General features: G+C 42.4%; 1 protein-coding gene across 6 annotated transcripts in view; it reads left to right on the top strand.

The window, feature by feature from the left end:
- The window catches only part of rtkn (rhotekin), a 55,250-nt gene that overhangs the window by 11,654 nt on the left and 16,331 nt on the right, over positions 1-27,265 (top strand). The window contains exon 1 of one of the 6 annotated variants that reach the window (XM_031731745.2): positions 3,832-5,511. The exons of 4 other annotated variants lie outside the window; for them this stretch is intronic. In XM_031731745.2, coding sequence (XP_031587605.1) covers positions 5,416-5,511 — 96 coding nt within the window. In that variant the 5' untranslated portion in view covers positions 3,832-5,415. Of the gene's footprint in view, positions 1-3,831; positions 5,512-17,549; positions 18,189-27,265 lie in introns of those variants that run through there. One more of the 6 variants, XM_031731748.2, reaches the window with a different exon arrangement.

Raw genomic sequence — 27,265 nt, 5'->3', positions numbered from 1 at the left:
TCATCACGCACGGCTGTCATCATGTTGAGCAGCGTCTGCCTTAACCTACCCTAACACTGCCAAGTAATTGAAGTCTTGTGATATTCCAGTCTGTTGAGTCAGATTTTCTGTTTCTGTGCGCCTGTTCTTACTTTGATCAGAGCTTTTTTTTTTTTCCCTCACCGTGTGCAATCACAAATTATTTTTATTGTATCTGTATGTAAAACAAAAAAAAACTTCACCTTTGTGACTTTTTGTTTTAAATGTTGGTGTGCAGCGGCTGATTTGGTGGTCTGGGAAGTCTTTTTTTGTCTGTGTGACCAAAAATCTACTTGAAAGTGTGAAAAACGATTGTAACAATCCCGTCTCATTTTAACAACAGTATTTGTGAAAATGATCAAAGGCACTTGTCTAAATTTGGAGACCATTTTTGTTACAACTTGTTTATATCTATTTATGTCTAGATGTGCATTTGTGTATGTAAGCGTGGGTTGGTGTCTGTGTCCCTGTGTGTAATTTAAGCGAGTGGGAGTCGTGGTGGAGTTCAGATTTCAGATTTGGTTTTGATGATAGTCAGACTTCTTTGTTGTGGTTTGGGGCACGGCTGCCTGAGGCCCTCGTGTGGTTCCCTGCCCTGTTCTGCCGCCACACTGTGCCTCACACCAAAGACGGCATTGAGCTTTTTACACAGATTGATTTACATAAAGAAATAATCCAGTTACTCATTAATGCTGATTAGAAGTTTCAGATTACATTTGTTTGACAATCATCAGTATGATTATTTTCTTTACACTCTTTTTTTATCTCCCTAATATTATTTTATATTTATGGATTGCTGGTCCAAACAACAGGAATACTCTGTGTTCAGATTTGTGGCATCTGGCGATGATGTGTTATTACATCATCTTTTTCTGCATTTTGACTTTTGAAAAACATTTGATTAAGGATAGTTACTGAATTTTGGAAAATGTGGCATTGTTGCTATTTAACAGACTCTCCCTGGATTTTGCTTCCAAGTGAAATCATTTGAGGAATCAAGCTTAAACTGGTAAATCTGTTGATAAAAACCTGTCTGATACACTGAATGCTACGTTTCCTGTGCCTGTAGTCTCCAAATTACAGTTGCAGAGAGGAAAGCATGCTAACATGCAATATTTGCTGATAATTTTGACCAAATGATGCAAAAGCAAAAGCGGAGGGGCAGTCAAGGTGTTAAAATTCAATCATGTTTTTATTTTTTTAAACAGAAATGTGCAATGAAAAGGTCACTCCTGGGTGAAAACTGGGTGTTTTGAATTGTGCCACCAAACCCAGCCTCCTCATTAACCCTTTTTCTGTCAATGTGGATGCCGCTGGCAGTCAGCCTTTTCTGTCATTTATGCATGTGTAAGGTTTTTAAAGATTAAAACAATAATAAATCTGTCTTTCAGCCAAAGTACCTTTTTTCCAACCTACATGCACACTGTCGTTTTGCTTGGTTATGTTTTTCTAACATAACAAAGTGTCTCCAGTATGTCTGTCCTACACAGTAACATCAACCTCTTGTTTCTTTCCTTTCTCGCTAAATTGAAAAGCACCTCTGAATTCCGATTTACAGATGGGTGTCATGTTAAAGTGGAGAAAAAGACTTGTCCAAGTTGCACAGTTAAATTCAAAAGGAACAGCCCCACCATTGTTGTTGCGGCTAGATTCATGTATTCTAACGCAAACTTTAAAATGTGTGAGAAACAAGCAGTTGTGTCCCGAGCAGTTGCAGTGCTGACGGATAGTTTCTATATATTATACAGCCAAGCGCCCAATAAAGCCAGTTTGTGTTACATGTTGATGTCTCTCTGCTGTCAGACAGCCGAACAAGTACAAAACAGTGGCTGAACCATGCCCATCAAAACGCCCTGTTAACTAGCTGTCACCTACTGCCATTTTCCAAGCTGCTGCTCTTTTATTCTAAATCCTGATTTTATAACCGCGACACTGTTTGCCAAGTCACCGCTCACTAAAGTTAAAAACAACAGCTGTGCTGTGGTTTTGACTATATTTCCACAATACGTTGGAAGCGACAGAATCTTTCATTCAGGTCTGTTTCCTCTGTGGTCATCTGAATGTGCTGCTGCTCCGCTCTGTCACTCACAGACGTGAAGCTGAAAGGACCGTGGGCAGCAGCACTTCTGCTGGAATTAGAACTACAGACAGTGAAACAGCCTGTTTGGAGCAGAGCTAAAATCAGGTTTATTATAGGCCTGGCAGAATGAAGGATCTGTGTGGTATCCTGAGCTGAAACTTGAAGTGCACATTGTGGAGATATGTGGGGCAATCTTATAACTTGTTAAAGCAGATATAACATCTTTCCATCCATCCATCTTTCGGAATTGTTTTTCCAACGTGGGGTAAGAGGCTGGGGACACTCTGGACAGGCTGCTGGTTCATCACAGGGCAGGTATAATATTTCCTGTTTAATGTTGTTTGGCAGAGCACCACCAGGTCACTCTGTGCTTTGACTCCAGTGTGTTTTCCTCCAGCTGATTAGGTGTACAGACAGGAAGTTTTCCATATTCCTCCACACTTCCTTTCAGGAACAACAGAGGCACCGGGTATTGTCTTTAGAAAAGTTCAACCCTCTCTGATTCTATTATGCAAGGTTCAGTGTGTGTGTGTGTGTGTGTGTGTGTGTGTGTGTGTGTGTGTGTGTGTCTTCTCTGTTTTCATTAAACCTCAGAGTTGGTGTGGGATTAACTGGTTGTGTAATACATTGGTTTCACAGCTCCCTCATAGCAGCCAATTAGCACATCTGGCCCTGCTTCAGTCAGAAGAACAGTCACCGCTAATCCAACAGCCAATCGGGTAACTGCCATTTAACATCGCAAAATCGGTCAGGCCCAAAGGTGTCAGGCCTCTACACATCCTGCTAATCAGCTGTCTCTGGCTAGCTGAGTTTGCCCTATTCTCAGTGGCTCCGGGCCAAGATGCAGTGTTTGAGCTGGTTAAACCGCCTGTCAGTATGCCCTGTCATTGAGATAATAGCTGTTTTCTGTCTGTTTTTGTTCAGCCTCTAGGCGTTTGTCATAATATGTAAGTCTTTGTGGTTTACTGCAGGGAGATTTACCTGCAGCCAGTTCTGCCTCAGAGAACTGCTGCTGTTGTAATGGAGCTTAAGGACAAACTAAATAGATTAAGTGATATTGGAATAGTTTATATATTTTATCTTGATTGTATCTTTTGTTGTTTGTTCATTCTTTTAAAAAAACATATAAAGATAAGATAAGCTGACTTATTAAGTTTGTTTCAGCACAGGTTAGTACAGTAGTACAGTGTTCAGCATATTTCTGGGGTCTTGTTGGATTAACATTTTTCCATTTCAGTAGCTTGCCAGGTCACCTTTCACAGAGGATCGGCTGCATGTAATTTTAGATTGTGAGTGATTTATGTATCCAGTCAGACGCACACACGCTCACACAAAGACATGCCAAAAAGCACCTCTTTGCATTTTAACTCAACTATTTCTTTTTCCACCCCTGCAACAATAAATCTCCTGTCTTACTGCATGTGTTGGTATCTGCAGCAGATTAGCCGGCTGATTTGAACTCTAAGGGTGGAGGCTTTTCTTGGGGAAATGACCTGGCTTACTACTGGCGCCCCTGGCTCTGCTCTTTTGAGGTGAAAGGGCTTAATCAGCGCTTTTGTTTTCACTGTTTGCATGTGTTCACAGGTTTAGGAGACGTGCTCCGGGGTGATGGAGTTCCATATGGACATGTGTGTAGAGAAGAGTGGTCCCAAATATCATGTAAAACTGAGGAATGTGGTGGGAAAACATCCTGTCACTATGTCATGTAACTTTGTTTTAAGGGGTGATCTGACTAATGATGAATCCTTTCTGGTGACCTCTGACTCACCTCAGTGTTAAAGAGCAGAAGAATTTGTGTCCTTTTAATTAATGTGTCTGAGTGAGTAAGTAGCCTGCAACGTAACGCCGGTTTCCTGTTGAGGGGTCGGCTTGTGGTTTGCTCAGCACAAGGAAGGATACACGCATCACAACAGCGCAGGCATGGGAATAGCGCACTGGAGAGGATACCGGGGTGACTTTTCTTTTTTCTTCTACGCCGTATTTTGTGTGGAGCAGATTCCGATTGACTGTAAACAGCTTTTCCCAGACATAAACGCAACCATCAGGAGAATTTGTGGCTGAAAGTCTCATGGAGTAAAACTTTGGGATTCTCTCTGTTGAGAACACAGGAAACTGCAGCCAGCTGTGATCTTTGAAAAGGAAACCGACTTCTGGCGTGGAGAGAAGCGCTTTATTTTCAAAGTTGGGAATATTCTCGCTTTGATAAGGAACCCCCACAAAAAAAAAAAAAAAAAATGACTTGAAGAACCAAAAATATTTGTTGGATATTGTAAGAATTTCCTGGAGGGTTAACAGTTTTCCACTGATACATGAAAGGTTTGCGCAGTATGTTTCACAGCAGGTCTTTTTGAACTGGGCTCACGCATGTGACCTTGTGATCTATGTATATTGAGTGACTCTTTTGGGATACGTGATATTTTATTTAAAAGATAATCAGACAAAATTAGTCAAATATGAGTATTTCCACTGTTTAAATGTTTCCCAGAAGCACCTCTTCTTGAATTAAGCCGGTGTTCGGTGATATTTCGGTGTACAGTCCCACTCTTATTCCACTCTGACACTGATATAATTCTCCATTTATTATCAGGCTATTAAGATGAACAAAGCTCTCCGCCCCGCTGTGCTTGCGTGCTGGTGCGGTATTTGCTTTATGTTTGTTTAAAAGGGCGTGAGTTCTGCTGTGGCAGTCTCTCTCTCTCTCTTCCACGTTTCTTCTTTTTTTAAGAGTTATTATCAACACCAGAGGAGCGTCGTAGGGGTTAATTTAGCGCCGAGTTGGGCAGCGTGAGGGCGCACACAGTGGAGTAGTTGTGCCTATCACTCCCGCAGAGGCGATGCCCTTTTGTGGAAAGGTCTCTTGTCACAGAGGACAGACGGCGTTCACAGTCGGGACAGAGGGACACAAAGAGAACAACTGCATTTTAAAAGGCTCCATTCTTTTCCAGCTGCCGCTGGGTGTTGACTGTGGGTGTTTGAGAGGATCGTTGTCGCCCGGACAGAAAAAGTACAGAAGAAGAATACGCGCCGTGAACGAGTTGGGGGAATTTTATGGATAGGGTTGCTACAGTGCAGTCGATGCTGTTATCCACTCCACCTCTTGACTGCTTTCCCGGCGCTGCTAGGCTTGTTTTGGATGCGGAGAGGAACTTTTACGCGTTGTTTTACGCACTGATTTTGGATTTTTTTTTTTTTCTTAATCATTGACGACTGAACAGGACATTGCCATAATGAACTCCGTGTCCCCGGTTCCTGCGGGGTAGGGGTCTGAACTCGACAACTTCAAAAAGAAGTCAATCTTTTCGTTACCTGCCTAAAGGATGCCAGTTGATAAGCACGCAAACATGGAGGAAAAACTGTGGATACTGGAAGATCTCAATATGATGTACATTCGTCAGATTGCGCTCAGTTTGCAGGTAAAAGAGCAGATTTAATTTTGTTATTGGCAATCGCCTTTGTCTGACTTTTGTAAGCTGTTTACAGCATTTCAAAGTTGGGTATGTTAGCAAAAGTGTTTTGTTTTGGGGTTTTTTTCATTAATTTCTGTGTCCCGATTGATCCTCTGAGCACAACCAGTTTGGCTGATGAATGAAATCCTACTTTCAAATATGTGCTCCCCAAAGTACAGTGCATCCTCTGTCTGCAGTCTGCAGCTGTTGCAAAGTTTACAGAGGGGTTGTTTGAGGAATCTTTCTATGTGACAAACAAGTTGCACTGACGCTGGTGCGGGCTCTTCTTTTTACAGATGGCAAAGCTCTCACTGACAGCAAACAGAAAACAACACTGCGTGCCATCCATCTCTCCCTCAGTGTCTCCCCTTCCAACTGGGGTTCACACACAGTCCACAGCTGCACATGTGGGCCTCACAAGTCCCTGTGGGAGTGTGCATGCATGTCTGTATGTGAGAGAGAGTGTGCTATTGTGCTCCGAGTAAAACACAGAAAGGAATCAATCCATGTGTAATTTGACAAAAGCTTTATTGAGCATGCACTATCTAGCCTCCTTCATTTTGCAAATCACCACTGTCTTTGTTCCTCTTTCCTGTTTAGAGGAAATACCTGAAGAATGAGTGTTTCATTCAATAGAGTTAAAAGGCAGAAGAGACATCTGGCCATTGGAAATGCTACGGGAATGTCAAAGAGATATTCTAATATACTTTATTTTCTGTCTGTATAAGCTGAAAAAAATATTGCCTGCCTGTGCTGCAGCTGTGTCAGAGGTTTCAGAAGCAGAGAGTTTGTTTCTCACCATGTCAACAGAACTCTAGTCCAAAAAGTCTTACACTGTGTGACATGGGAGCCATATAAGAGGTGATATTACTCATGCTGTGGTGTACCTGCAAGCATTTTGGCATTGTTTTTGAATTTGAAGTGTTTCTTTGTTTGTGTACCCGTGCCAAGTGCCACAGAGCATGCCAGGTGTCTGGCTTTTCATCACATAAGGGGAGAAGCTATGAAGTCATGGACACTGCTGCCAACTCCAGTTTAAGTGAGGCCTGGTATATTCTTTTTTTCTAGGATGCTTTGGTTTTTCTGATTCTTGAACTGTCTTTAAATGTATCATACAATTTGCTCAAGAATATCTTTATAGTATGTGTGCCTAAAAACAGCTACACAAGTTCTAAATGACAAGGTGATCAAACACTAATCAGGGTGTTAGTTGCTGCTACAGAGGCTCTTTTGAAGAATGCTGTTTACTGCTTGGACGTAGACCAGAAAATGGTGCTTTGTCTGATTATTAAATCTAAGGCATTACTGTGGAATGTAGATAACGAGGAGTTTCTGTCTCAAGATCTTTGTGCTTGTAAGCATTGAGCCGTCTCGGTTCCAGTTTAATTTTTGTAAATGCAATTACAAGGGTAGACGTGTGCAATAACAAGATGATGGCCTCTAATTCAGTCATGTGGGAAAGTTTTCTTGTTGCTTCCCCTGCTTCACAGGGAGTTCAAAGGTGAAGTGTCAGCTGCAGAGAGGCTTTACTCTGCATTAACCTGTGAGAATTTCAGTGTGGTGGATGGCCTTGCTCCATACTTTTGACTGATAAACACTCACTTGTTTGCTCAAATGCTCATTCATTCACCCGCCCCCCTGCCACAATTTCTTCTGTGCCTGGGTGGTTTTATGAGACAAGGATTCTTTGACTGAGCTTCACTGCATGGCCCACACTGACTGCAATTTCAGCTAGCTATGGATGTTTTTTGCTCCAGGGTCTTTCATAAGTGTCCTTTAGGATCATCGGAGCTTGCAGTTATTACATGTGAGACCTTTTCTCCTCCATGTGATTTTTTTTTTTCCCCCTGCGGCAACATAACTTATATGTACAATATATCTGAGGAATGTAGAGGTAGTCCTTCTTTGTTATAGATTTTCTTCACTGATTATTTCAGAAGTGAAGAGAGCATTTCAAAAGAAAAAATTGAGGAGATTGCACATAGGTATACTGAGGTGCTGAGGCATTATTGAAGCATTTATAACTGTAGCGTTAGGAGGGAGGAAGGAACATTTATTTACAAGCTCAGTAGGATGCAACATTTCTCCTCTTCATGTTTTAACAAGTCTGTTAGAGTAGCTGTTGCTACATTTGTGGTTCAGATGTTTTTAATATTCTGTCTCTTTTGTGAGGCCGTACCATAGTCTTTAGCTCTATATACATGTTAAAAGCATTTGCGTTGCAGGATGCAGGATTTACCCCAAAGGAGACATAACTGATAGGAAAACAGGAAATGGTCATGAGTAATTATTGTTTCCCACCGGGAGAGACAACATGATGTCATCGAACCCATTGACATTACTGGTCATATATCCCCCGTACTAACCCGGATATAACTTTTTTTTTTTTTTTCTTATTTACTTCATACTGATTGCTAGTTTCTGGTCTACTTCTTCTTCTTCTGAGTTGCAGAGTTAAATGTTGACATTTGCAACTATGCTCCTGAGGTCTCATGTTTTTGCTCAAGTTGCAAAATGAGGATTTGTGCACGGCGCTTTAGCCTGTATGTCAGTCATTGTTTGGGAAAGTACAATTCTTTCTCTGTGTTTGTTGTCTTCCTGCTGCTTTTCATGCCAGTGATGTCGTCTGATTAAAGAATAATGAGATTCCCTTTTTGTGGGTTCTGCCACAGTTGTTAGATATGTTGATATGATGCAGAAATGACCCAGCATCATTTGCTGAACATGTGGAGAGCACAAAGTGGAAGCGTAGACAAGTAAAGTCAAAAACAGCTGCCAAAGAGCAGCAGTGACTTTAGTCATGCAGTCATGGTTAGTCATCTCTAACCCCGGTTAGCTGTGAGCTCATATGGTGGGTGATGGGGGGTCATGTGGGAGTTTCTCTCTGCCTTACCCGAGAGTCGTATTCGACTGGTCACACGCTCCCAAAACCTAAACTTAGCTGAGGCCATGGCTCAGATATTTTTACAGATTCTGGACTCTGCCATAAATATCCATCGGCTCATATTCACGTCTCGTCGTCTGTTCATCTGTCCCCTTGCGTGCATGTTGTCATGTGCTTGAAAACATGCTGCAGTTATTTAACCACACACACAGACACACAAAGCATTAGTTTCGGTAGCAGAGATTTCTTAGCTCCGAGCCCTTTAGACCCCACCAATGCCATGATTTCTTAATGGAGGCGGTGTTGGAGGGGCAAAGGCCAGACTGATAGCAGTTAATCCGTATCTGCCTTGGGACAGTAAACCAGTATCTTGGGCCCTGTAACTGGAGGGTTTGATGCGCCGATGACGAATGTGTAGCAAGAGCAAAGGTTAATCTTTTTTTCTTTTTTTTTAATGGACAGAAATGGTGCAGATTTAGTCATTGTTATTCTCCTTCATCTTGTTCTTGTGTTTCTGATCTATATTCACCATAAATTTAATCACTATATGTTTCATTTATCCTTTTGTCTAATGAATTTCAGCATTCAAGCCCACCATACCCCTCTAATGAAGCATCTAGTCAGTAGGTGAAATCTGCTTGCGCGTGCATCTGTAGGTGTGCATGTGTGTTAGTTCAGCTGGGAGGCTCTTTAAGTAGCCTGTGTTACAGCAAACACAAGTGGAACGTATGCTAAAGCTAACAGCACTTGTTCACTTTTGATACAGGATACACAAGTCAAGTCTCAGCCAAAACACATTCCTCTGCAACAGACCACTTGATTGCGCTCCACTGCTGTCTGTGTGTGTATCTTTGTGCTTCTAAGAATGTGTGTAAGTAAATATTTGCAAAGAGTAATGATCCACTACTGTGAGCTATTTAATCTTTTATTTAATTAGAGGCCTTTGGTTTAATGCCCTGGATTTCAGTGTCAGTGTAAGTTGTTATTTGGCTGTTTTCATTTGATCTGAATTAAGATGAAAGGTGTTGAAGCGAATTTCTGCTGTTGTGCTACAACCTAAAATGGGTGGAAATAGCTGCGCTTATTTACTTATAATAATCATGTATATGTGTTTTAGCCTGATTGCTGTGTGTTTTTGGCTTCTTTGCCATGGATTACTACAGTACTTTCCAGTTCTTTCAGTGCTGTATGCCAAAAGCAAGCACAGTGTGTAGGAGCTAAAGGAGAAAGGGGGCTTTGTATCACATCACACACACACCCATTTCTTCCCACCGAGCCCTCTTCTCTTTCTTGGAACAGCACGTCTAGCTCCTTACTCACGGCCATCCAGCTAACGTCAATCCTGCTGACTGCAGTCCAAATCAGGTGGCTCCCCTCCTCATGCTTGCACCCCAACATTCCCTGTCCCCCACGGTTATTACCACAGTGCTGTGTACCTCAGTCCTCACCCCAGGCATCGCCCATTCAGCGGTTAGTAGGAGCAGAACAGGTCTGAATAGGCACTCTGTGCGAGCAGGAACCAGTTAGATGCTGGAGCCTGAGCCAGCTTCCTTTGAAAAACAGCAGGCGTGAGCCAGGAGAGTGAGAAGCAGAAAACAACATGCCAAAAGGTGTTGTTATTGGAACATCGACCTGTCTCCCTGCATCTTTCAAGCATGCCTCATTTTGTCATTCACTTTCCTATCCCTGCTATTTGTCTCCGAAGCTATTTGATAGCCTCACTCTGCTGTTCTCCTGACTGCGCAACCGTCTCAGCTTTTGTCGCTTTGTTTTCCCCCCACGTTGTGTTTTACCTAACCCTCAAGCGTCACCTTTCTTTAATCCTCCAAAGAAAATTGGAGCTTCTTGAACTTGCCACTACAGGCATTATTCAAGCCTGCGGACTGGATTTGAATCTCTGCTTGACTTTTTGTGCATTCAAGCTCACAAGTCAGTGTTTTCAAGCGTAGATATTTAAAATGGTGTGTTCCATTTGTAAAATGTGAAATTAAAAACATCTGAGCGTGCCGGGGCTGGTGGCGCAGGCTGGTTATCAGATGGTGGGAGCACACATTGCGTTAAAAAAGAATATTTGGTTGTGTGTTTAATTAAGTCTGTAGATGTTGCTTTTGTGTTTGCATCCATATGGATACAATTTATGCTTGCGAGACGAAGTCTGCATGGTGTTCATTATTGTGTGGACTTTATGGGTCTTGCAGACCATTTATTTTATGCCTTTGATGAGGTTTATGTACTGTATGTGTGGGATCTTTGCAGTGTGGATGATTGCGTTCAGTTTATTTATCTGCATCGTGTGCATCGCTGTTTTTTGATCTTTGATTGTCTTAAAATTGCTTGCATGCAATAGGAGGTCCATCAAACAGGTGGAAGCTTAAAGTGATGGAGAACAAGTATGAACAGTTACCCCCACTAAAGCAATCCATTACCCAGTGTGAATTCCCCTGCAGAAAGCATGAATAGCATCACTAATATACAACCCTTAAAGATGTCTCTTCGGGAGCAGCATGAGTTTGTGTTCATGTGTTTCTACAGCAGTCCAAAGTGCCTAATTGAATCACTGCTAACTGCAGGATGCTTGGCCACTGACTTGCAGCATGCATCTGAAGCGGTGTCACTGGTGGGTGTATGTGTTTGGCAGGTGGAACAACTCTGTCAGCATTTGCAGAGCTGCTGTCTGACCATCTGACAGTTCTGCCTTCATCAAGGACAAGAGGGATCTATTTAGCACTCTGATTTTCACATCATCTGTTAAACCTAGTATAATAGATTGTGGCTTGGCTCCTTTATTGTTAATGTTTGACTCATACAAATGTAAAGTGACAGAAAGCAACCTGGCCAGCTTGTGTTTTATGCAGCGTGTCTCGGTTCTGTGGGGAGACGATGAATGGCTCTGCTGTAAAGGGAAACCTAAAGGCACAGGGGAATTCCAGGGTTTGGAGGCGGGTCACAGCAGAAGCTGGGGCTTAAGACTGAGGTAGATCTGAGGGCCAAGGCTGCTGAATGGGGCCTCTTGTTGTGGTAGAGGGGTGTTGATTGGCATGGCGGAACTGTATGCCTCCCCCAGCCACATCCCACACAAACTCTACTAGATCAAAAAAAAGCACAGTGTCTCATCATGATGAGCTCACTGGAAGAAACTCTCCAGCTAGATGATGTCACGCTACTTTTTTGTAGTTGGGGTCAAAAGCTCACGGTGACAATAGGAGGGGGTGTGTGTTGGATGGGTGTATATACTCCTGCTGGATGAATTTGACTGGAGCTGTTGTTCTAAAATCTTTGGTTTTAATCTCTTTCCTTCCTGCTTACACGTACACATATGCATACAGTTGTGATCACTCATCATGGGCATGAATGTCATGGTAATTTTGGGCTTTTAATGATTTCTTTCAACCATTCTTGTTCTAGGGTGAACGATTGCACAGCATACATTTTTAATGACTTTAAAAACTAAAATTGGGTGCAGAAGTTTGGATTTATTTGGATTTATTTGGGATTTTCTCTAATCTGCACAGGGTGAAATGTATACATACACTTGCACTAATATTTTGTTAAATGTCACTTAGCACTTCACACCTCGACCAGATGCTTTTGGTAGCCATCGGCAAGCTTCTGGCATCTTTATGGCTGGATATTTATTATCACTGAATATATTTCACTGTTCTTGGCAGAATTTGTATAGTTGGTTTTCTGTTATAGTCCCGGCTTTTGAGTATAGTCCACAGGTTTTCAGTACAGTTGCGGTCAGGGCTTTGGGAAGGCCTTTCCAGTAGCTTAATGTCAGCTTGCTTTATCCATTCCAGAATGGTAAATGGCCTGTATTTGTATAGCGCTTTACTTAGTCCCTATGGACCCCAAAGCGCTTTACACTACATTCAGTCATCCACCCATTCACACACACATTCACACACTGGAGATGGCAAGCTACATTGTAGCCACAGCTGCCCTGGGGCGCACTGACAGAGGCGAGGCTGCCGGACACTGGCGCCACCGGGCCCTCTGACCACCACCAGTAGGCAGCGGGTGAAGTGTCTTACCCAAGGACACAACGACCAAGACTGTCAGAGCCGGGGCTCGAACCGGCAACCTTCCGATTACAAGACGAACTGCCAACTCTTGATTCCAGAACTACTTTTGTAGTGTGTTTTGGATCATTGACCTGTTGGAACACCCAGTGGTGTCCAAATTTGAATCATCTATCCTTTGATTTGAGGTCAAGTTTAAAAATTTGGAGATGGTTCTTCTTGATCATTATTCCATCCACTTTGTGGAACGTACCAGTACTACTGGCAGCAAAACAGCCCCAGGGCATGATGCTACCACTACCATGCTTGACAATTGGTACAGTGGTACAGTCTTCCTCCTCTTAGTTAATGCGATGTTAAGCTGACTTCACTGTGGACAGTGACACTGATGTTCTAGCAGTTTCCAGTTCGTGGCAGACTTAAACCCTGGTGGTTCCTGGGTTGTTTCTGACAGCCTGACCAATTTACTTTCATTGAAGGTCTTTTTCCAGACCTTGCCAAAGTGGTGACACATCTGAATAACTTGTACTTGGATGCAGTTGTTTAAAGTGATGATCCTGGAATCTGCAGTGGTTTAGGAATGGCCTATTATGGCTTCTGCAATGACCTACCCAAATCCCCAATCTCATCCCTATTGAAAATTTGTAGACTACGTTTGAAAGCTGGATTCATGCCAACAAACTGGTCCATTTAAATGAACTCTATCAAGAAGAGTGTTCAACGTCCATCCAGAAATATCCCATTAGTTTGTTGATGGCTACCATAAGCATCTGGTTGAGGTGTAACTTGCTAAGGGACATTTGACCAAATATTACTGGGGGTGTGTGTATGCTTTTGACCCTGTGTGGATTAGAGAAAATCTAAAATGAATTCAAATTTGTACACCCAATTCTTGTTTTTTAAGGTCATTGATGGAGTATGCTGTACATTCATTCTATCCTAGAAAGAAATCATAAAAAAATCACCATGACATTCATGCCCATGATAAAGATATATAAACTTTAACCCCTGTGTGTCTTTCTCTACCTGTAGATTAGTGAACCTAGTTTTTAATATTACTCAGGTAATGAGTTTCCATATGTCACAATATGTGTTTCTAATCTTGTCTTCTTTAGGAGATGAAAAGGTTAATCTAGCTTATCCTCACTATAACTAAGAAGGTGGAGAGGGATTCTTATTGGCTCTGTAGAGGAGCATGTCTCAGTATGATTGGCTGAGACAGATAGTTAACTCTGCCGAAGACCCCGCCTAAACCAGTCTTCTCTGAAGCACTGTGTCATGGGTCAGCACGTCCCCATGCACAGACGGCCACTGGGTTATTACACAACTACACGAGTCAGTTTACTGAGGCACTATTTTAGGCCTATAACAACACACACAGCTGATGTCCTCACAGTTGGTGACCAAAGCTGTCCCTGTGAAATCCATGAAGATTGACAGTGAGTGTATATATAACTGAATGCGATCACTGTTGATGTAACTTGCATAATATTCCAGGCAGTGTGCTTTATCATGCTCGCTGTTAGATTTCTGGTGTTTTCGTGATAATGAATGTCAGGGTCAGTAGTTTTGTGCCTTTAACAAAATAATAATTTAAATAACATTTTATATAATTCAGATTTACAGGCTGCTGAGGCTCCATGATATTGTTACAGCTCTATTTAAGATACACAGTCATGAAAGATAAATAAATGCCACCTCTCATTTTATCTGTGTCTTTTGAAACATCTGACAAATTAAGAAAAGGAAATGAAATATCAATTTGCATATATGCAGCTTTAATTTATGTATATTTGGTCTACATCTGGCATTTATGTGAGAGCATATGTCTGACTCTATATATATATCTATCAGGTTTTTCAGGAAAGAAAAATATCACACTGAACATGTAAAGGTCTCAAAAACTCATGTATCAAATATGATACACGTGGCATTACAAGGTTAAGAGTATTATGTTATATATTCTTTTATCAGAGTCTAGTCTACTCTCAGTGCTATCTAAAGGTTAGACAACTTTCATACAGCCATACAGTGCCTGAGGCAGCCTGACACTGGGAGTAGATCAATGATCCCGTTTGTCTCTAGAGGTTGTCATGCTCTCTTAAGGCCAGCAGGGGTCTTGTAGGCTCACCATCCAGAAAACAGAAGTTGGTAAATTCCCTGCCATATTTTTAAAAAAGCTTTGGGATTGATTCGTCATGCTTGATTTCTCTAATAAACTAAAACTTAACTTAATAAAGCTGTGATTTTGATTTGGGTAGAATAGAGCATAAGCAGCAGTTCTTATTTCAAAGTTGTGTATGCTACAGTTTAGTTTAAGCCACACGAACAGTAGTATTTGGCTAAATGATAGACTATAAGGACTGTGACACAGTAAAGCAAACAGTCATCTAACTTAGTAATAACTTACTTTTTTTGTTGTGACTACTGGTAACTTGCAATAAAGAAATCAGAGCTTATTCATGGGGTTGGATGCTGTGGGTTAGTCTATGTAAAATTGCCTTGAGACCTCCAAAAAAAGGCTGTAAAATCTAGGAGAGAGAAACACCTGTCACGAAACTTTGCCTGAAACTAAAACAAAAGTCAGAATTTTAATATCCTTTTTTGTTTTTTATATACCATCCCTCCTTTAAGCCATGATTGTAATTAAGATTTCATTCTAGTTCAAGCTGATGAAAAGATTACAAATCAAACTGAAACCGTCCAGAAAAATGCTCTATAATTAGATGCACGGCAGAAAGGAAAGGAGCTTGAGGACATACAGTAGCGGCAGAAAGGAAGGGAAATACTTGTTTGGGGATGAGGGCTGTTGTTATAGAGTCAATAGGAAGTGCTTGAATCACAGAGGGAGAGAGCTGAGGAGGCCGGTCTGGCTCGAGGAATTTCCTCTCATCCTGTGAAATGCAGCGTAATGACACAAATGCTATCATTCATTCGGCTGGTCCCTCTGAGTTATGCAACATTAGAAAGCTGAACCTGACCCCGTGAGCATCCTATCTTTTGCCATACTCAGTTTATGTACTGCCATTTGCTAAACATGCACAGTTTAACCTGCGTCTGTTTTTAAAAAAAAAATTTTTAATGTGTTAAATCTATGCATCATTGTTTTTTGTGCTGGTACTCATGTTTGTTGTTTCCTTTCAACTGCGAGTGAAAATTTGCCCCAGACGGCAACTTTTATGGCCGGCTCCTGTCACAGCTAGTTGCTGATTAAACCTTAATCTGATTAACTGTGGGATATTTACAGCTCTGAGTGTTACGCTATCAAGGCTCATCTTGTTTTTGTTGCACAAGACTAAACTCACGGAGAGATGAGAGGACTGGAGGCAAATTTTAAGTACAGTATCGCTATGTTACCATATTTGTTTGGTACGTGGTGCATTCGGCTTTTGTGGGGGTGTCCTCTGCTCCCACAGCAAATGTCCTCAGCTAGAGCTAAAGAGCTGTAGTCCCCCATCCAGATGCACAGATGCATCATTGCCCTGTTGGAATGGACTTTGTTGCTCTGTTGCTATTAGCCAAGACTGCCCACAGACTGACTCTCTCTTCCTCCATCCCAATCCTCCTACATGTCATCTGCTGCATCTTCTGACTGCATGCCTCATTCCACTTCTCAGCCCTCCCACAAATAACACATAACAAAACAACTGCGTTTTTTTGTCTTCATTCCCCGAGACTGTATCCAATCCACTTCTCTGGCATCTCGGAAAATATTAAAACAAAACTAGGGCCACTTTTGATGCTCTCTGTTTATTTCCTGCAGATATACAGTTTCATAATATCCTCCTTGTGTTTTAACAAATAAAAAACATCCTGAACGCTCTATTATTAGTTTAGCAGCGTGGATTTCCTGGAGCCTAACTTTCAGTAGTTAGCCGATGCACCCTCACCCCTCGCTTTATTCCCACACCTAATTCTGGCTGGACTCATCTGTGTTTTCCGTTTCCGTCGGCCCACAAATCACTCTCATATATCATCAGCTGACAAGGCGATGCGCTCCGCTGCTCCACAACTTCCCAGAGTGCATGCATGGGTTAAGCAATGAGCAAAGGCAGTGGCAGGCATGCAAAGACAAAATGCAGAGGTAGAACCATACATTTTATTTTTTTTTAGTTTGTCCAAATTGATAAGTTGCTCTGTCAGTGGAGTTACACGTGCATGTCTACTTGTGTTGGCTGGCAGCTAATGTTATTTTATCCACACTGTGATGCCTTTATTGAAAAATTCAAGCTACAGTTAAGATTAAGCAGCTCATTAGTGCAATAATTTATAGTATGCTGGTAGTAGAGTGCCTGTAGTACATTATTTTTAATACTAAATAGAATTGCATAATGTTTTAATAGCATACATAAATGTGACTGTGCCTCTTATCAGAGAGTGACCTGCTGCATATAAATGAAATTCATTCCATTTATATGCTGAGCTAAAAAAGCTGCATTTGTCAGTATGTCTCAGCTCTGTGGAGGTTTTGCAGCAGCAGTTTCGTGCCCTCGAAATGTTTGCAAGCAGTTCATAAAATAAAACAAAGGATTTGTGTGACTTTTTCCTTTATTTTGCTTTCTTGAAAAATCTGTTATTAATGTATCCCGACTCTTATAACCACTCACTATTTGAATTGCTGAAGCAAGGACATGAGAGAAGATGGATGTTTTGTCTGTGCTGTGCAACAATCCAAAACAGCATATTGACAGTGCTTGTGAAAAAAAAAAAAAGTTGAGTCATAACATAAAAGAGAAAAAATCTCTTTGCCACAGTGTAGGCGGTGCAGGCACAAAGCAGCCACGTTGGATTTTACGAACACACTTACAACCCACTTTAACTTTTGGCCAAATCTGGAGCTGCCAAAAAATCCTGCTCTTGTCAGTTACTCCTAAATATTTTGTAAGATTTTGGAAGAGTCCCACTGGAAAAGAAATACGTGTCTGCGTAGAGGCCTCTGTATTTCATGACAACAAACTGCTGAACAGGGTTTTTTTAGAGATATGTCTGACAGATTTATTTATATATTTTTTTTATTATGAGCCAACAGCGTATAGGCCAACAAGTCATTTATAATAATTTAATTTCCCGCAATCATTTTTTTTTGGGGGGGGGGCAAATACCGGAAGTCGTTTTTTGGCATTACCCCATGGCAGTGTCCTTGTGATGCTGCTCCCAAGGGACCCGCGGAGGTCCCCGGACTCCGCATTGAGAGTCTTAAAATGACAGTTCACTTTTCTCTGCGCGCAGCTACACACAGATTACACACACAGACACACACACACCCGCCTCCTCAGAAGCGGCTCTCGGTTGGTCCATCAGCCGGTCAGTCTTCATCCTTCCCTTGTGCTGGTGATGTTGTGTGTGTGTGCGAGTCCCGACTGGAGCAGCGGAGCTACTCGGACAGCGACAATGAAGACGGTGACGGGAATGAAGACGGCGCAGACGGGCTCAAACATATGACCGCCATTCGTTCTCCCCCCAAAACCAGAAAGCTTTGTGGTTTCTGCGCGGATCCTTAAAACTTCCAAAGTCAATCAGCGGTACCTATTTTCGACTTTTCAGTGGATATTTCATCTTGCCCATAAATGGAGGTCCCTCAAAGGGAAAAACTGAGTTGAGGTCTTTCACGTTGTGCGTGTGCGAGACGCTGAACGGACCCTGCTGTTGCGTAAAGCCCCCGTGCTTCCAGTTTGGAGAGTTGGAGGAGAGCGGAGTGCTTCTCTTTGGTTAGGATGAACAACTCAAAGAATCAAAGGGTAAGGTTCGCTGTTTTGCTTACTGTGGAAAGGCTGACAGCGATTGCGATGGAATTGAAACTGTTGTTTGTATAGCCCAGTTACACTCTGGCTTGACCCACAGAAGCCCGTGTTGATAACGTGGTGCTTACTCTGCCAGAACGCCATCAGAATATTGAATGAGCCTATCTTGAATCAATAAGCTGTTTGTGGTTTTTTTTGTTTTATCTTAAAATCACAACTTTTCCAACATCGCTCTTTCTGGTGCCATGCTTTTAAACATGTTGAAGAATACTGAAATAATAAACACTGTATGTACCAAAGTAAACAGTGATTGGCAGTAAGTAGAAGTTTACAAATGATCATAAGATTGTGCTACAAGTCCATAACTGGTAGGCGTTCAGCCGTGGGAACAGTTATTATTAAAATAACAACATTTCCCAAGGGCTTAATGACCTGTTCATTAGTAAAAGCAATACATCACTTGTTTTTATTTGGGGTTTTTTGCATAATGATACTGTGTGTACTATTACTAGGGCTGGCAACTCAATTTATTGTTGTGGCGGCACAGTGGCATCACCCAGCCTCTCAGAGTGAGAGAAACGTGACAAATGTGAGACTGACTGCAGTAATGACTTACTTCTCCCAGTCTTCAACCTTTCCCTTCACTTGTGAACAAATCTTTCCTGAATGGCTCGAGTTGGCAGGATAGAATTAGCCACACTTACAAACTTAACATGGGCTTTGATAATGCCCTCACATGTGAAGGTTTTCACATCTCTAAAAAAAAAAAAGACTGGTGTGAACTCCATGCCATACACAGTATATATATATTTATATATAATATATATAATTTCTGTTTTAGTTCAACGTGCTCTCCACACAGACTAAGCCACAGGGGAAAAAATAACACTTGGAGTATGACTACCAAAAAAGCTTTCCTCAGTATCCTATGCTTTTAAGTACAGAGAGCCTGAGTGTGCCTGACAGGCACACACAGACTGGTAAGACCACTTGATATCAATGTACAGATCAACGAAACAGCAGCATCGTGCTCTCTTCCGGGCCTCAATTTGGATACATGAAAAATTGCTTCCTTTAATTTTCATTTCAAAGGTCACCTGCATCACTCATATCTGGATTGAAAGAACAAGACCGATGTGATCTTTGTGTGTGTCTGTGCACACGCAGTGCATATAAAGCTCAAAGCAGTATGTGTTCACTTTGTCCTGACTACTGTTACAGCCACAGCCATCTCTGATCATTAGCACTGAAAAGGTCACTGATATGTCAGAGCTCTTCCTTAGTGAGACCACGTGGCACCGTCAATGCACAGTGTTCATGGTGATTGTTTCATTATTGTTATTAATGTTGTAAATAATATTGTTAATCTTTTATGGATGTACTATTTAATGTACATTTTTATATGCTGCTGTTAAACAGATTCTTCTTGCTTTTAAGTGCATATCGTGTTGTGCTTTTCAGCGCCTTTGCTATTATACAAGGAGGAAAAAATTCAGCATCCTTTGCCATTTCCCTAGCCGAGGAATCTTTGGGCCCTTGTCTTACAATCAATAACCACTTACTGCAGAGGAGCTCTCTGCAGTCAAGTCTCTGCCTGTCCACAGCCTTCTATCTCTCCCTCTCTCGCTGTCTCTATCGAGATGTGAATCTCCAGTGTCTCCTCTGGTTGTATCTGCCTGCCTTTCCTTTTCCACTTCCCTCCCCAGTCCCCATTCACCTTTGCAGTCACGTGTTATTTCCTTGCTGGCCTGTCTCTGGATTGCTGTGCGCCTGCAGTAGAGGTCATTCGGTTTCCACTGCTGATATTGTCCATTGCTTTTTCGCTATAGGAGGTGGGGCTGCAAGAGAGAAACACAGGGGGGAACTGCAGCCCATTACTCTGTGTACTCCATAGTATGACAGCAGTTGTGGAGTAGTGTGTGTGTGTGTCTGTGTGTGTGTGTGTGTGTGTGAGAGAAAACCTCTCTCATTGAGCTGCTTGTCTAAGAAATTGTAAGAAAAATGAGCCACTTATACCGTACTCCACCACAATATTGCCTTGCCGCCCACCCAATTATAGATCTTTTAACTCCAACTCATTCATATACACCCTTTCTCTCTCTCCCGGGGTTTCTTACTTTCCCACAGTCTTCTTGCCAGCTTCAGTCCTCCTCTCTGGCTTTCGCATTCTGGCTTCATTGCCCAAACGAACGCTAAACAAAGCAACTTCTAAAACTGGCTCAACGTGCCATGGCAGCACTCTCTTAGTAAATTTCATTCCAAATTTAATTTCTTCACAAGTGCCCCAGAATGAAAGAAGAAGAGGCAAAAGCAAGAAAATAGATCAGACTAGATTGAGCCACAGTGACATACCCGTGTAGTCTAAGAATCACATTGGAAGGCGTGTATTTTTGTTGCACAATAGACAGGTGGTTCAGTGTGATGATGCAGATGGAGTAGATGAGGACAAGTGTGATGGACAATCATAAGTAAGGCAGGTAAACAAAGAGACAGACAATTAAGGAAGGGTGATAACCTCACGATGCAGAAAGAGATTGTCAGAGGATTGATGGTCATTGAGGAAAGAGCTAAATCCCAGACAGCTCATCAGACAAGCTCATCAGACAAGCGGATCAGAGTCAGGCCCAATCCACGTCCATCTATCACGTCTGTCTAAGGAAACAGATGCTGATCTGTCAGCCGTTTACACATCCCTACCTGACAGGCCATCCTCTACCTGCTACTAGAGGTAAACCAATGGATCTTCATATGCCAATATAATAACAGCTGGTAGCCAATTAATTGATCTTTTTTCCCCCTTAGAGTCAGTCATTTATGCTGAGAGAAGCTCGATATTCTGAGCAAACACAGCCTGCCTGTCTTTTATGCAGAGGCAGCATGTTTTCAGCAGAGCAGCAGTTCGCTTTCATCATTATAGCTCGCTAATGGCATACCATAACCAGGTATAAATTATGTACCTGAAGGTGCAAAATGGCAGCTTATTGTGTACAGAGCCTCACTGCGAAATGGTGATGCTCACAGATATATGTACACAGAGGTCGCTTAACTAAGTTGAGAATAACAGCTTGATGATTCATGGGAGAGAACAAGCTTGTCTTATCAGGTTTGTTTTTCTTCTTGTTTCTCTGCATCTACGCAGTCAGTCAACTCTTTGGTTATGTTTGCTGAGAGGAATTGCTCTTGTGATGCCGATGGGACCGTAAAATGAGCGCAAGCGTACACAATAGATATGTGGCGATCACATGCGATGGATAATCCATCTTTCATCCCGTTCCCATGAGCCTCTGATGAAATGCTAGCATGGCTGTATAGAATCGATAGTAATAATAATATGAAAGATTTAGACTCCCTCGCTCACAAAAAGTAAACACATTCTCCCCACACATCGTGCCGCTCACAAGATATTGCAAGCTACGATGAAATCTTGCAGACATGTTGTGTCTGTGTGCCTCACACGTGTGACAGAGGATAGAAAATATTGGATTTTGCTGAGCAAGTAATATGGAAAAAGGATGGGCACACATGCTTACTAATTTTGAAATGTCCAGCTCTTATCAGCTGTGTAATGTATTTAAATGCATGTATTTGTCTCTCTGTACGAGGGTTTCTGTGGACTGGAGTAGAGCCTCCATAAATACTTTAACCTTGAGCAGTGAGTGACCTGTGACCTCTGTCTTTTTACAGCTTAACCAGTTCTGATATTTTTAGATATACTGGGCCAATAGCCAAGTATGTTCTCTAAGTTTGAATTATCAAAGACAGTTAATGTTTACGTTTCAGTTTTGAAAACCATATTTTACTCTAAACAAGACAGAAAACCTTTCTCAGATGGAGATCTGTGAACAATTTACAATTGAAACCAGTTGCAGTGGTTACTAAGGAACTTCCATCACTTCATCTTTACCTTGGATGAATACCAGCACAAGTGGCTGTCCAGTATTTTATCAAAGCAGTGAGCGCGGCCACGTCCTCTTTTTCTGGCAGCTGTGGCTCATGATGTAGAGCAGGTTGTCCACTCTGTAGTGGTCTGATCCTGTATAAGAATGTGTGAATGTGCCTTGCAGCAGCATGCACTCTGTGATGTCGATAAGACTGGAGAAGCACCATATAAATACCCTCCGTACATCATTATTATCAGTTTCAAGTGAGCTAACATGTTTCTGAATTGTCTGTGCACATTGAGAATAGTGCACCTAACCTTTCCAGATAAACGCCTGCTTATTTTCTGACAGGATGTGAGGACAAATGGGATTCAACGTGAGCACTAATGTAGGAGCCTGGGAAGCACAGCCCAGCCCGACTTGTGTGTGTGCGTTTACTTCCAGTAGATTTACATGTCAGCAGAAAAAGGCCGTACATTGTTCTGTTCAAGCTAAATAAATTGTCGAATTGTCTGTCTCCTCGTGGATTCTCTCTTTGAAGATAAATGCTTGAGTAAATGACTGAGCGGATGTTTTTTCACTACTTTCGTGTGTGTGGATGTAAATACGAACACCTCGCCGTCACCACTAGTCTGTTGAAGACGTTCTGTACGGCAGAGATAAGAAGCGCACGCGGACACGTGCGCACTTGCCGCGATTAATTATGCTCCTCATGCTCTTGTTCTTTTCGCTTTTCAATCTCAGTTGCCCTTATCCGCCTTCTTGCCTTCCCGACTCATTTTCTCACTGTCTGTCACTAAACTGACACACATTTGTGTGCACACATGCACAGGGAGACTCCAAGGGTTAATGTGGACCATTAGAAACCAGAGCAGACTGTAAGTGCTGTAAAGTGGCGCAAAGGCACAGGCAGGCTCGTGGACTGTAAGTGGCTCTCACTTTACATGTGTTTCCCATGACATTGTTATGACTTTCACTAATCAAGCCACTGAAACAAATACTGCTTTTACTATCTGTGATACCTCCCTTAGCGCTTGGATCTTGGAGTGTGGCTCTTTCAGAATGCTGTTAATTAGGATACCTCATAACATAACCTATTTTTTTATATATTACAGTAGATAGTAAAGGCAGGTAGATGATAATGCTTCTTTTTATCATCTTAAAAGCTAGAGTCAGCCCCTGCACACACAGCTTCCAGCCTCATCTGTCCCCTTTTTTTTGGTCATTTCACCCTCAGGGCAAAGAGCTGGGGTCAGTGTAGTGATATCTGGTTCTTCTCTAAGTCAGCTCAGTAATCCAGCAGCTTCATGAATATTATAATGAACTCATTTCAGAGCTCTTGCTCATCGATAGTGGTTCACGGACACACATGCACAAATACTGGAGCACACATTACTACTAAAGGCCGTTTTTGTTCTGCCTTGTTAGCACGTCTTCTTCTTTATCTTTCTAGTTGATAAAACCTACGTGGCGAATAAAAAGCATCAAGCTGCTACACCGGATCTCACATGGGCCAGGCTCATGAGGTTATATACACGTGCAGGCATATAGTCTAAATAAGTGGAGGGCTAGAAGCATTCACTTTTCAGATTTACCCACATTAGTATGGTCTTGGCCCCGCATGCTTAAAACTCAACTGAATCACTCCGTGCGTGTCTGCTGTACAGGAAAGAGAGCGCAAGACAACAGGGGGGAGTGTTTGTCAGGCTTAAATGCTAGTTAGGCCAGCTGAGCTAATTAGCCCAGATTTCCTCGTCCTGATTCAGAGAAGGAAAGCTCTGGATTACTCAGTGTGTATCTCCAAAAATGTGCAAGGCTGTTGAAACTCGAGGGATTTGCAAAAGTCAGCTAATGAGAGCTTCACAGTTCACTTCGAGTGTTTCGATTGGTTTCTAATAGTGAGATAACTAGTCACCCCTCACCCACTCTGAGGATGAAAAGAGGCTTAATGGTATGGGACCCAGCAGGAGGTGCCTCTCTCTTTCAGTAACCTGCTACTGTGACCTCTTGGCCTTCTAAACTCTCCCTTTGTGCCTTTAAGCTGCTCCTCATTTGCCATTTGTCCCAGTGCTCCCCACCCACCCCCAGATTAATACTCCATCCTGTGCCCTCATAAACATTACATTTCCATCTCATGACAGACTGAAGGACGTCGCAGAGAGGATGAAGAAACAAAACACCCGATTCACGTAAATCATGTAATACTGTTGACCAGACAAAGCAAACGTGAAAAAAGAGGGCAAATATTTTAGCCTGTCAACCTGAAAACTTGAACATCACATCTCGGTCTTGTCCTTGCGTCCTCCTCTTCCCACATCCATCCGGGGTGTGAGGTAATGTGTAATTCTGGGAGCCATCAGTCAGCGTGACAAATGTGCACGCCAAAGTTCTTAGGAGATTTAGATGAATGTTTTTCAAGGGAAAGTGTTGTGTCACCTTCCTCGCTCAGGCCCTTCACAGCCATATATTACCTTGAGCGCTAAGTGACACAGCCAACTTCCGTTCACAGACTAACACTTCTCTTCAAACCTCAACTTCAGGTGATGGGAAACGAACAGGCTCTGAAAACATGTGAAAAATTCCTGCACGGTGTGGATTAAAATGTCACGTTGTTCTTTTTTTTTTCTTTTGCTTCATGTGGGTCTGTTAAAGGGATTAAATCCCTTTTCCTGTATCACCCCACCTCGATATGTACTGGCAGAGTCCTCTCGTTGAAAGACATCAGAGTGGTCTTTGATCATCAGCTTAAAAAGACCTGCTTCATACCAATTCCTCTTTCCAACCCCCTTTTTTTCCTCATTCTCTGCCCGGGTCTTTGGTTTACCGGAAAAGCCAGCTAATCGGTTAATAATAATGTGTCAACTTAATAGTCAGTGGCTGTTTCAACATGCAGTGCACAACACTTGCTGTGTTGATAAGGTGTCCCTGATGCAGTTACAATTTTTGCTGCGTGTGTGTGCTTCTTTTTAATTTGTTAACTGCTTCCTGCAGCTGCCAGACAGTTCAGTCAGCCAATTACTATCATTAGGGTTCCTCTGTGACTGTTTGATTGGAAAGAAGGCTGCTTGGTCTGTCCCCTAATTCTCCTAATTCTGAATATGCAGATTGTGTTTTCTTCATTTTATTGAAGCACTACCCAAGAATATAATTATTACCATAAAATTTCTTAGTTTTAAGTTTTTTCGTTATGTTTTTGTAGCACTGCTTTTGGATACGGGCTTATGAATCTAAAAGGATTTACAATCCGCTCATTTGTGTCGGGACATGGCATTATTTCGTGTTTTGAATGCACCCCACTTTGTTCCCTCTGGTCCTGACGAAGTGAAATAGAAGAGAAGCAGGAGGGGGTGCTGCTGTTATTAGTGTTCTTGTGCTGCCGATATTCATAACAAAGTACCCCGCGTGATGAATGTATATCTGTTTTTCCAGCCCGCGGTTATTTACGAGTCTGGTCTGGAAACTGTGTGAGGTTTTTCATAAATCTATACTGTGCAGGCCTGTTAGTTATATGCTGGGAGGCCACACACACAAGCATGCTGGAGATACACAGGTGCACATATATATCCAGCTGTTATCACCACCTATATGCTGACTTTTAAATAATGCAAACCCGGGTTTAGTGTGTGCAGCCACGTAAGAGCAGTCGACCTCTAGAGTCTCTATAAATTGCTGGAGTGATCACTGTTTGGCAGACTCTGAGCTCCCTGCACCCTCTTGAACTTCCAAACAAATTTGTTTTATAGCCCAAAATTCACTCCACCGTTGTTCTCCTTAGGGCAGGTTGCCAAAAAAACAAGTACACTTCCAAGTACAGAATGCACTGATAGAACAAATACACACTGATGCGCCTGCATTTGGTTCTTTGCATACAAAGCAGGCATATCCCTGCACCTTAAAGCGTGATTTAGGACACAGGCGCATGCATATCATTTCTCTCTTTAGCACTTTCTTCTCTGGCTCCACCCAGTCTGCGCAGGGACCCAGCTGCAGTATAACATACTGCCTTTGTGTGAGAACAGCTGGCTGCAAAGTCACTTGGACACGGTCTCACACACAGACGCAGTGCTCACGCAGATACGCACGAAGTTTTCCGTGCGAGCAGAGATGAAACGGTCTCTACTGTTTGGCAAATAATTGGATGCATAAGCTTTTGGGAAGAGAGGGAGTTCGTGGTGATTAAGCTATAAGAGCAACCCCATAACAAATCACCTCTGTGATGACATCAGCATGTTGGCACCTAGACCTGCATACACTGGCGCATTTTGCCTCAAGTGAGGGCCCAGGGAGTGAGTAAGTGTTAAGTGCGTCCTGCCAATGGAACAGGCTTGGACTGCTTTGTAGCCAGCTTCGCCGTCATAAAAGCTGCATACACTTCACCCATTTCTGCCTCTCTATCTTTCACGACCAGTACCAAACCAGTTCCCTTCAGTGTTGTTGTGCTCTGGCTTCTCTGCACCAGCTGGACTCTGAAAGACTATAGGGAGATTGTCTGATGAATGCAGTCATTGTTTTTCAGTGGTTTAGGTTTGGTTTTGGGATTGTTTTTTGGAGGGGGGTTTTTTTCTGTCTGCTCCTAATCTTACTCCAGTCTACATGTTATGTAAACAGTCATACATATGTGCATGGAATGCATTTTTCATGTGCACTGGTATTTGTCTGTACACAAGCATAACAGTGGAGTCTGCTGTTACTGCCTTCTGGTTCCCTAACATCCCAACACACTTCCTTTTATGCATTTATCCACAGTCTAGCCATTCTGCTTTCTCAATTTTTTAAACTCCTTTCTCCCTATGTCTGTATCTTCTTTCTCATTTTTCATTCTCTCAACTGATTTGCTATTGATTTTTTTTTTACTTCTCTTAGTTTGTTTTGTTTTTTTTTTAACCCTGTCAGCTCTCTCCATCCTTAGCATAGCTTACAGCCATGCTCTGGGTGTGGGAGAGGAAGAGGGTAAGCAAGAGGGAAAGTAGCGGAAGAGGGTGGAGAGGAAGGCGAGGCACATAGTTGTGGCTGGCTAATTGAAAGCCAGCAGTTTGGTCAGTAAAGTCCCAACGTATGGGAGTGGTCAGGAATTTGCTAGCCTGGGTTTTGTGTCGATGTGTGTGTGTGTGTGTGTGTGTGTGTGTGTGTGTGTGTGTGTGTGTGTGTGTGTGTGTGTGTGTGTGTGTGTGTGTGTGTGTGTGTGTAATAAAT

This window comes from Oreochromis aureus, linkage group 12, assembly GCF_013358895.1.
Source record: "Oreochromis aureus strain Israel breed Guangdong linkage group 12, ZZ_aureus, whole genome shotgun sequence".
Lineage (NCBI taxonomy): Eukaryota > Metazoa > Chordata > Actinopteri > Cichliformes > Cichlidae > Oreochromis > Oreochromis aureus.
The sequence above is the reverse complement of the archived record's forward strand: the minus strand, read 5'-3'. Positions and strand labels throughout refer to the sequence as shown.